At 34.7% G+C, this 12,212-nt stretch overlaps 1 protein-coding gene across 5 annotated transcripts in view; it reads right to left on the bottom strand.

The window, feature by feature from the left end:
• GLCCI1 (glucocorticoid induced 1) overlaps positions 1-12,212 on the bottom strand; it is a 102,163-nt gene that overhangs the window by 20,981 nt on the left and 68,970 nt on the right. For 3 of the 5 annotated variants that reach the window (XM_070615726.1, XM_070615727.1, XM_070615724.1), the window contains exons 4-5: positions 5,458-5,574; positions 343-495 (exon numbers count right to left, since the gene is read on the bottom strand). In XM_070615726.1, coding sequence (XP_070471827.1) covers positions 343-495; positions 5,458-5,574 — 270 coding nt within the window. The remainder of the gene's footprint in view (positions 1-342; positions 496-5,457; positions 5,575-12,212) is intronic. The other 2 variants (XM_070615723.1, XM_070615725.1) reach the window with 1 other exon arrangement.

Below are 12,212 nucleotides of genomic sequence, written 5' to 3'. Positions count from 1 at the left end.
CATATTGCACGATTCCACTTATATGAAATGTCTAGAATGGACAAATCCATAGACAGAAAGTAGATTAGTATTGCCTAGGGTTGGGGGCATTGGAGGAAAATCAGCGATGACTACTAAAGGTATGGAGTTTCTTCTTGGGGTGACGAAAATGCTGTAAAATTGATTGTGGTGATCGTTGCACAACTCTGTGAAAATGCTAAAAACCACTGAACTGTACACTTTAAATGGGTAAATAGTATAGTATGTGAATTATATCTAATAAAACTGTTACCAAAAGACGACTTTTGAGATAGTTCACAATAGTGAAGAAAAAAAGGATTCAGACATCCCATGTAATCTTACCTTGGATACTTCCTCCTTCCCATTATTTTCTTTAATGAATACCTTTTCTAATTCAGGACTTATTCCTTCTACATTGCAGGGCACACGTGAAACAGATGATTTTGGCACTGATATATTTGACAGTGGCATAGGGACCGATCTTGAACCAGTAGCCTACGAAACAGAAGATAAGGTGGTGTCAAATTATTTGTGGTCAAAGAAATCAAGAATTAAAGAGCATGGTAAACCTGAAAATAGAAACTCAATGAGCAGAGTTACTTTGACATTTCAAATACAGTATCAACTCAGATACACATACTGAAATTTAGGTCCTAAAGTAAGGAAGTAAGGTAAAAATTACATAGTCAAAAGAATCCTTTATGTAAGTGTAAAGGTATAACTGTATAATGTATACACTTTTTCAGTAGAATGGCAGAAAGAATCTTCTGCACTGCTTAAATTTTTTTCTCTTTTTGGTTTTTACTGAAAAAGCATAGTTGAAATCATGTAAGTCTATCATGTGACTTCAGTATACAGTTCTGTGTATATGTGCGTGTGTGTGTATTTAAAAGATTTATTTCTTGCACTGACAATTACCTTCCAGTATTTTTCATTTCCGTTTTGTCAATCACTTAAGAAAACCTTTTGGATTACTAAGTAATGCGGCAACAATACCATGTTAAGTTCAACAACAGTGACTTAACAAACTTTAAGGTTGTTTTCAAAAGTCCTTTGGAGGAGTTCTTAAAAATTAACTACCTCTCATAGTTGTTGTGGTGGGTACCAAAAAGTGTAAGACAAGCCTTTTGATTCTCAAGGAACTTACACAACAGAAAGAAAATAAGAAAAATACAGATGAACAAGGCAAAAAATAAAAACAGTATACAATCTATCTTATTCTGAATGATTAAAGTTGATATATATGATTCATAATGAGGTGTATTGCTAATCACTGATGAACACATGAATAATATTTCCCATACTCAGTGCTCTGTTCCTGCCATCTGTGAACTGCTGTCTGCTAATGTACTTTGTCTCTTACTGATGCACCAGTTTTGTTCATATTAAAGTTGCAACTCTTTGTCATACATTTGCTGTTTACTTTAGTATCAAATACCTTTCTTTAAGTACTTTTATGGTTTTTCATAAACACAACCTATCCATGTTTTATTTTTGTGTATGGTCTGAGTTAGTATTTTTTCATGCACATAATAATCAAACTGCCTTAACATTTCTTTACGGATTCTCTATTTGATTTTCTTGAACTGCTAGCTGATAATCCCTATAGTGAGCTCCACTTTAATTGCTATAATTTTATAGTATATTTTGGTATCTTGGGGGGAAAGCCTTTCCAAATTTTCTTCTCTATTAATTGGCATTAATTTTCCATATGACCTTTGAAAACAACTTTTCAAATAATAAAACAATTCCTTTTAAATTTCCATTGAACTCAATTTGTACACTAATTTTGGGTAAAATACTATTTGAAAAATACCGAGTCTTCCCATGCATGAATACGTTAAGACTGCCCATTTACATCTCTATTTTATATTGCATATCCTCAACAAAGTCTTATAGCTTGCAAATTTAAGTTTAATTTAGGCATTTAATAGTTTTCATTATATATACTAACATGTTATTGCTAGTTGTGACATAAGAAGAAATATATATCTGGTTTGTGCCCCTGGCTCCTGACACAAAGTTCCTAAAATTCCTGTAATTTCCTGAGTGATAGGGGTGCTAGGAGCATCTCTTGTTCCAATATTTGGTTTTGACCCTGGTTTCTGACACAGAGCTCTTAAATCCCTTGGAATTTCCTGGGGGATAGGAGCAATAGTCTTTTGTTCTAATGAAGCGACTCTTGGTGGGTTCCTGGATAGCTTCAGGATGGGGGTTAAGTCACCGGAAAGAACAAAGCATGATTAGAAGATTGGAACTTTCAGTCTCATTCCCCATTCTCTGGGTAGGGAAGTGGGACTGGAGATTGAGTTAATAAGCGGTCATGCCTATGTGATGAAGCCTCCATAAAAATCCCTAAACGATGGGTTCAGAGAGCTTCCAGGCTGGTGAACACATATCCACATGCCAGACGGTGGCACACTGCAACTCCAAGGGGACAGAAGCTCCTGCACTCAGGACCTTTCCAGACCTTGCCCAATGTAACTCTTCATCTGGCTGTTCATCTGTATCCTTTACTATATACTTTATAATAAACTGGTAAATGTTAAGTGTTTCTCTGAGTTCTGTGAGCTGTTAAGCAAATTACTGAACTTGAAGAAGAGGTTGTAAGAATCTTCTCCTTATAGCCAGTTAGTCAGAAGTACAGACGACAACCTGGGACTTGCAACTGATGTCTGCAGGGGCGGGGGTGGGGCAGTCTTGTGGGGCTGAGCCCTTAAGCCGTGGGGTCTGTGCTAACTCCAGGTAGTTAGTGTTATAACTGAATTGTAGGATACACAGTTGGTGTCTGGAGAGTTGGTGAAATGACAGGGGTGAGGAAAAAACCCAGAGATTTGGTGTCAGAAGTGTTTTAAGTAGAGGGCACAGTAGTTTACCTTTACTAGCATAAGAGAAAACTACTGATTTTTATGTGTCTATATTTTATCTAATCATCTCATTAAGTTCTCAGTTTTTTCTCATTATAAAAAATTATAATCATAAACATAATTACACAGGATAGTATAATGAACCCTCAGGCGCACATCATCCAGCTTCAAAAATTAGCAACATTTGCCAATCCTGTTTCATCTAAACATCCATTTTTTTCCGTCTCCTTGGAGTATTTTAAAGCACATTCTAGACTTCATATTTTACCTACAAATATTTCAGTATATATATAGCAAAAGATAATTATTTTTATGCATAACCAAAATGCCAAAATATTAAACGTAAATTGGCAACAAGTGTAAGTCAGCAAGTCAACAGATCTATTATAAATGCATTGGACTCTTACAGGAAAGACGCTTGAAATAGAATAATAATATATTAATTCTATCAGATTACAAAAAAAAAGGAAGGCATATATGAATTTTCACTTGAAATGTCTGAGGCTTGTTTTCCAACTGCAAGTTTGTTTTACAGTTTTGATGAGGTATAATTGGCTTACAATAAAATCCTCTCATTTTAAGTATGCAGCTCATTGAGCTTTATAAATATATAGTCATCCAATTATCAGTATAATCATATTTTAGAAGCTTCCATTATTCCCCAAAAATTCCATAGGGCCTCTCTACAGTCAATTCCTACCCATAATACTTTGTCTGTATAATTTTGCCTTTTCAAGAATTTAATATAACGAATAATACATATGTAGTCTTTTGCTCCTGACTTCTTTCACCTAATATGATGTTTTTGAGACTCAACCATGTTCTAAGTATCAGTAGTTTCTTCCTTTTTACTGCTGAATAGTATTACATTGAATGGATGTATGAAATGTTGTTTATCCACTCACCAATTGATATATATTTGTTTGTTTCCATTTTTTGACTCTTACAAATAATGTCTCCATGAACCTTGAGGTACAAGTCTTTGTGTGGACATTCGTTTTTATTTTTTTCGATACCAAAGAGTAGAATTTCTGGGCTGTGTGGTCAACGTATGTCTAACTTTTTAAGAAAATGCCAAACTGTTTTTCAAAGAGGCTATACCATTTTGTGTTTCCACCAGCAATGTGTGGCTGTTCTTTCTAGTTGTTCCACATCTTCATTAACACTTGGTACTGTCAGTATCTTCCATTTTAGCTATCCTATCATTAGTTTTAATAGTTTAGTTCATTCATTTTAATTTTCTAAATATACAACAATATCATATGCAAATAGTGATAATTATTCCTTTTTCTTATTACTCTGTCTAGAGCCTGTAAACTACTAGCAAATAATATCAGTAATTACAGACATCTATGACTTGATTTCTATTTTTTTTTTTTAAGATTTTTTAAATTTTTTTTCCCTTTTCTCCCTAAACTCCCCCAGTACATAGCTGTATATTCTTCCTTGTGGGTCCTTCTAGTTGTGGCATGTGGGACGCTGCCTCAGCGTGGTTTGATGAGCAGTGCCATGTCCGCGCCCAGGATTCGAACCAATGAAACTCTGGGCTGCCTGCAGGGGAGCGCGAGAACTGAACCTCTCAGCCACGGGGCCAGCCCCTTGATTTCTATTTTAACAGAAAGCTTTCCAATATTTCTTTGTTAGGATTTCACTACATTTGCAGTCGGTCACATTAGGAAGTGTCCTATTTTTAGTTACATAAGTCTTATTACATATGGATACTGAGAGGTTTGTTTGGTTTTTTTACTGAGGAAGACTTGCCCTGCTCTAGCATCTGTGCCAATCTTTCTCTATTTTTTGTTTGTGGGTCACCACCACAGTATGGCTGACAAATGGTATAGATCCGTGCCCAGGATCTGAACCTGCAAAGCCAGGCTGCTGAAGTGGAGCATGCTGAACTCAACCACCAGGCCACGGGGCCAGCTCCATGGATATTGAGTATTTATTAAGTGTTATTCAGCACCTACTCTGACCTTCAGATGCAATGAACTAAATGAATACATTTTTACAATTGTGAAACCTCAACTTGGATTTGTTTTGATACACTGCTTACGTTTCTTCTGCTATACTACTATATTTGATTTATGAAAGTTTACATAAACATTTATATGTGAATTTGGTCCACAACAGCATTTCTCAAATTTTGTCCCATGAGATATGTTTAGTTCATGTTCCAGGAGGGGAAAAAAACCCAACAAAACTCTAATTCTCAATTTCTTCATATGTAAACTAGGGGTAAAATATTTAAAGAAATACAGAGATAGATAGGTGAAGGTACTATTAGGAAGATTAAATGAGAAAATGCTCATAGTTGCTTAACAAGCGAATGAGCTAGGATTTCAGCCCAGGCCACTATCAATCATCCTTGAGACCCCGACACTCTGTATGTCTCTTATTAAAAGCAGATTACACATAAGGCTGAAAAAACAAAAAACCCAAAAACCTTCTTACAACAATTTAATAAACAGTAGTAATTTAGTAGAACTAGGGATTTACGTCATTAATTTTTTTAATCCTAAAACGATGGATTCTCCCTATATAATGAATCTTTAAAAGGAATTACTCAAATCTGGACAAGAACTTAGCCTACCTGAGTGTGATTGATTGCTATGTGGTTGCCATGGAGAGGTGACTGACGATCTTTCTCCTTACTGTGCCGACTACTCTGTTTACTACGTTGTAGTTGCTGCCTCAGTTTGGCAATCTGCTTTGGGGAAAGGAGAAGAGAAGCAAGAGAACAAAAATAAATACCAATTTTTAAGTACTTATTTCTTTAGTTTTTGGATATTAATAAGTGACTTTTTTCTCAAAGGTTTCAAGAAGACATAATATTTCACTAAAATAATTTATTCTTCCAAGTTTTTATAATTAAAACTACTGAAAATAAATATATGCTACAAATGCTTTACTTCTAGAATTTAAACAGTTTTCTTGGTAAATACATAGACTAAATTTCCCCAGATTATTTCAGATATTACCTTTGTAACACCAGAAAGATCTTCTTCTTTAAACACATTTTGTAACGTGAAAAACTAGTATTTCACATGCCTACTGATGAAAGTTAAACTCAATCTCTTAATATAGGGATCACACTAGTTCCCAAGTTCTTGTCTTATATGAACCAAATCAACCTAATTTATCAATTACTAAATACTTAAAAGTTGTAAATCCCATGGTGGTGAGGAAAATCAAGCATTTAGTATTAATAACTTATTAGTATTTAATATCTTACTATATATTATTCTTTATAGTCACACAGATTTTATTTTTCAGCTTTACTGAGATGTAATTGACATCCAACACTGTGTAAGTTAAAGGTGTACAACATGTTGATTTGATACATTTATATACTGCAAAATGATACCACCAAAGCATTAGCAAACACCTCCATCCCATCACATAATTAGTATTTTTTGAGGTGAGAACATTTGAGGTTTACTCTCTTAGCAATTTTCAAGTATGTAATAAAGCATTATTACTGTAATCAAAATGCTGTACATGAGAACCCCAGAACTTATTCATCTCATAACTGTAAGTGTATACCCTTTCACCAACTCCCATTTCCTCCATCCTCCTGCCCCTGGCTAACCACCACTCTACTCTCTGTTTCTATGAGTCTGGCTTTTTTAGATTCCACATACAAGTGGTATCATACAGTATTTGTCTTTCTCTAACTTATTTCACTTAGCATAATGCCCTCGAGATGAATTATCACAAATGGCAGGATTTCCTTCTTTCTCATGGTCTCACGGTTGAATAATATTCCACTGTATATATATACATCACATCTTTATCTATTCATCCATTGAAAGACACCTGGTTATAGTCACACAACTTTTAAAAACAAATATAACTTAGGGTGTATTCTCCTAAATGGAATGGTAACACTTTCAGGCTTAAGAGAAAAGTCATTACTATAATACAGCTTGGAATTCATTAAACTACTAATATATTTTAGGTGATGTGTAACCTGCTTAAACTGAGCTAGACTAGGAGTAAAGTATTCCTAAGCATTTTAAAGGGAATCATTAGCAATTTGGGGGAAGTTATTTAATATTGGTATTATTTTCCTTTTAGAAAAGATGACATCAATCACTTAACAGTTATTCCCTGAACAACTACAGTGAGCTCAGTTTATGTTACCTACTAGGCAAAGTGTAAACAGAAAGTAAAGTCCATATAATATATTGAATTCCTCAAAGAGATAAAGCAAAAATACACTGTATTTTAATATGAGCTAAATACCTTGAATAGCTATGGCAATAAAAAGCGAAAGAGACAGTTGGTATTAAAGCCTATAAATGCTCAAGAGGAAAAGCATGTAAGTTACTAGGAAAATTTATTTTTACTTGTGGCAAATAGAAGAAAAATGGCATGAAAGGAAATAAAGCACCTAAACAAAGGATAATAGATATCCTTTCTTTTATATTAAGATCCTTAGATTCTTTTAGTTTCTTAAAGCTTTTTATAGCCTATGGACTTCTTATACAATATCCTTGCAAAGATATACAAATAAGATTATCTACGTTAATATTTGTGTTCCCAGCTCTCCAGTGAAATGATATAATTTTCTTCTTGAGAACATTAATTTTCATGAGAAAAGAAATCAAAATTAGCAGGTAATCAATATAAATCAAGATCTATTATTCTCTATGATAAAAAATAAATAGGATTTCAAATTATACAAGTTATTTAATTAGAGGTATAAAATTAAGTGTTTTCTGAATATTAATGATGTTTTAGTGGTGTTCCAAAACTGGCAAGAGCTTTATAGAAGAGACTCTAATCCCTAGAGATTAATCAAGGCAATTTGTACTTTTTCATTTTTAAAATAATCCTCAAAAATAATCTGAAAATTCATCAATCCTAATCACTCTATTTTTTTTTTTTTTTTTTGAGGAAGATTAGCCCTGAGCTAACATCTGCTGCCACTCCTCCTCTTTTTGCTGAGGAAGCCTGTCCCTGAGCTAACATCCGTGCCCATCTTCCTCTACTTTATATGTGGGACGCCTAGCACAGCATGGTGTGCCAAGCAGTGCCATGTCCATACCTGGGATCTGAACCGGCGAACCCCGGGCCGCCGAGAAGCAGAACGTGCGAACTTAAGCGCTACGCCACCGGGCCGGCCCCTAATCACTCTATTTTTAAAGGCCTTTGAGACATCAAAATAAGACAGAAAAGTTTTCGTTCTAAACAGCTTTAACAAACCCCTGAAAACAAAACAGATACATCATGGTACACACTTTACTTTGCTTGGAATACCAACTTCAACTATGCAACCTTATAGTTTCCACACAATACTGTTCATCTTTGGAATATAACATAGTTAACGCTCTTGTTTACAATTCAGTAGAGATTAGGGTAAAAGGGAAGCCCATCTTCCTAAATATATATACTCAGAACATTACAAATTTTAGTTACGGACTCTGTGAAATGAAAGCAAGACACCATAAATCTTCCTTTGCTTCAGAATATAGGAGGTTCCTGTGTTATTTACACCACATTCAGAAGAGGGGCAGACCTACGTAACAACAACAAACACTCTGGCCTTCCATCACTTTTACTTAGAATTCTCCTTCTCTTTTCTCTTTGATGCTCAAGAGTCCATGGCCATCCGAAGCCACCTCTTGTCCCTAACTTCAGTACCAATGAAGAGTAGACACGAAGGTGTCTCTGACATGAATGGGCAGAAGGAAATTATAATCCTGCCTCTTCCCACCCACACACACATCCCTCCCACCTCATCCATAGCTCTGAACTTCTGCCTAAGACAGCTTCTCTAAGCCCACATTCCACTGCATCACACAGATGCTCTTGGTCCTAACTTCAGTGGGCCTACCCACCCTTGTTACTATGATAAACTGCCCACAAAAGGAACACTAGGTTATACTTATTGAAATTTTTAAACTAAACTATAGATGAATCTTACTTTGTGTTTCTAAACATTCATTAGCCATGCTGTGGTCTTAAGAAAAAAATTAAGAATGGACCTTGAGGGTATTATGCTCAGTGAAATAAGTCAGACAAAGAAAGACAAATACTGTATCATCTCACTTAGATGTGGAATCTAAAAAACAGTCATACCATCAGAGCAGATCCATGGTTGCCAGGGCTGGGGTGGGGGGCAGGAAATGGGTGAAGGTAGTCAAAGGGTACAAACTTCCAGTTATAAGATGATGGGGATGTAATGTACAACACAGTGACTATAGTTAACAATACTGTATTGTATCTGAAAGTTTTAAGAGAATAGATTTTAAAAGTTCTCACTACACAAAAAAATTGTAACTGTGTGAGGTGATGGATGTAGTAAGGAAACTTACTGTGGTGATCACTTTGCCATATATACATATATCAAATCTTTACATTGTACTTCTTAAACTTACACAGTTATATGTCGATTATATCTCAATAAAGCTGAAAAAAAAATTAAGAGGGAAGGAGAAAGGAGCCTTCTTTAAACATGGAAGGGGTCCCAAGCACATGAGCTCCAATGTTTAAAAAAGTTGGAGAATAAGTGATCCTAGGTCACAGAGAAGAAATAATTGGAGAGAGAAGAATTAGCATAAATATTCACAAAGAAATGACTAACACATTTGTGGAGTTAAAGAAAAATCAAGGACTGGCCGCACTTAAGATCTGAGAAATGGGAACTCATTTTATTACAAATTTTTGGAAACTTGATAATATCACCCTTGTTTATTTACTATTTTTATCTTGTTAGTTTCCTCCACTATTTTTAACATTCAAAAACAAAATAAAATAAACTCAGTCTCAAAAGACTGGTTGAGTACTTTTGCCTCAGGTACTACAAGGGAAGGAAATATTTCTCAGAACGAATTCTATTCCATAGCAGGCCAGGGAAATGAGAAATCTTAACTTAAAAGGACTATGTGGTAGCAGTAGGGAGGGAAGCAGGACCCTGGGGCTTTTGGAACAGAAGGAAAAAAATGAGAAGACAGCTAGCTTAAAACCAGGAAAAAGACACTCTGCCGGTTGTGTTTATGTGAATTACTTCATTCATTTTTCAATAAAAGCATGTGAGATAGGTATTATTATTATCCCCATTTTATAAGTGAGGCAACTGAGAGAGAAAGGTTAAAGAACTTGCTAAAAGTCACACAATTAAATGGTGAAATAAGTATTTGAACTTAGGCAGTGGAATTTCAGAGTATGCTGTCTTAACCACTGTGCTATTGCCTAAAGAATCAAGCTAATACCACACAAAGAGATAAAGAAATCTTACAAAACGTGAAGACAGACATACACATGGGAATGAAAAATCTGACAATAACTAAAAAAAAACCCAAAACAATTGCTAAAGATATTGACCCAATAATTTTTTTTTGAAAATATAGCTTGAGAAGTCATAAATCTCAAGATGTCATTCCCTTTTGTCTGAAAAAAGGGAATACGCGGCAAACTTTAGTGCTTACAAAGATCAAGTGTCTCAAAAGAAAGGTTCTGCAGTCTAAAAACAAATTTGACATATTGCATTCCTTGACAGTGTTCAGAGGAATTTAAAATGCAATAGTACCTAATCTAACACTAAAAATAAAAATTTAAACTTCCTTTTCCATAAAAATGAATCATCAGTGTTGTTTTTCTGTTTTTCTTTAAAGCACCAATAGGCAAACCTTAATGAACTGACTGCTATTCATTCAGCCCCATGATATTCAAATGAACAAACGTAAGCATATGCATGTACAAACATGCATATATAAAGAGCACACACATGGGCAAGCACATACACATGCATAGAGAGAGGTTACCTGCATGCACGTCAACCTCTACATGCCCAGAGACAGACATGCTTGCCCACATGCAGACTCAAACAAACCTTCTAACCCAGGAACAGACAGAGATGTTCCCACACACAGACTCATCCCCACAGACACAGCTAGCGTTGTGACAATTTCTATACACATAAAATAAGTTTTTAATATAGAAGTGTATTTATAACTATCAATAAGGCATATTTGTCAACAGAGGCATGTTAACAAAACAAACCAGACTAATATTTTAAAAACACTTATTTCACAAACCCACTTGATCCCACAGATTTTAGCTATTTTACAAATGAGGAAACACTCTCCAAGCTAAAGTTATCTTTTCCAGTGTAACACAGCTAATAAATGGTAGACCCAGTTCTTTAGCCTTTAATTTGTAACCTCCTTCTATTACCTACCAGCTACTGAAAGTAATACTATGTTAATGTTCAACTGCAAATAACTACAAGTCACTACGTATTGGCTCATAATCTCAACCACTTTGCAAAGTAACTTCCTTTCTTAATGTTGGAGATATTGCAAGATGTGAAACTGAAATAAAAATGAACACAATTTTGATGAAGCAATTAACTGACTACATACTACTGATAAGTTTCTATTTTTTCAATAAACAGTTCATATGACCTTAAAAACTGTTCCTATTGGATCCAATTTTAAGTAATGAAAAGATTATAAAACATCTTTATAATTCAATTTAATACGGATTTAGATAGAAACTTTATTGGATAAAACATAAGTATTTTTTAAAGGTTTATCAGCTAATTCCCTTGATTTCAAAGGGATAATCAAAATTCTTCAGACTGTTGTCTTTTAGGTCCAAAGAAAATATTATTGCAATTTTTTCCCCCTAGTTCAGCATGATAAAAAAAAAATTTTAATATTAAAAATTAACAGAATCTTAGAGTAGAAGGTATATTCTTGGTAAAACCATAAGAAAACTTTTATTTTTCTTACTTAAAAAAAAAGACCACATCGATAATATCTATTAATCACAATTTGATCAGAAGCAAGAAACATCCCTAATTATTTCACTTACTGCTCCTGATGGTTCCTTCTAAGAAAAACTATCCTATCAATGAGAGGGGGGCTTACTGGTGAGAAAAAGAAGAAACCTTCCATTTATCTTTACCAAAATCAGAAATAGTAAAACAAATAATAAAAACAATACAATAGTGTTATTTATGCTCTCTCTGGGAATGTCACCCTCTGGGATAAAGAGTAGATTTGCTTACTGCTTACCATAAAAATTGCGTATTCTCCAAACTCTGGGTTTCTCTCTCGTAATGAGATCTACCGTATGTATGTGCAGGCACCCATCTGGGCCCTCCTCATGACTCCCATGGTACCTGGGGTTCAGGTGAACTAATGAAAACCTGATATTCTTCATACTTGCTGTACTGTGAATAATAAAGTCCATTGTCTTTAAACCAGGAGTCCCATGTTTTCTGACAGCATCCATGAAATAGTAAAAGGCTAACTTTATTAGGCTGTAAGTAAGAAGAAATTAAATCCAAGATCTGAGAGGGCATACTTCTTCTTTTTGCCTCAAATGAAGAGA

This window comes from Equus przewalskii, chromosome 4 (genome assembly GCF_037783145.1).
Source record: "Equus przewalskii isolate Varuska chromosome 4, EquPr2, whole genome shotgun sequence".
In the NCBI taxonomy this organism is placed as follows: Eukaryota; Metazoa; Chordata; class Mammalia; order Perissodactyla; family Equidae; genus Equus; species Equus przewalskii.
Note: the sequence above shows the minus strand (reverse complement) of the source record. Positions and strands in the feature narration are given on the sequence as shown.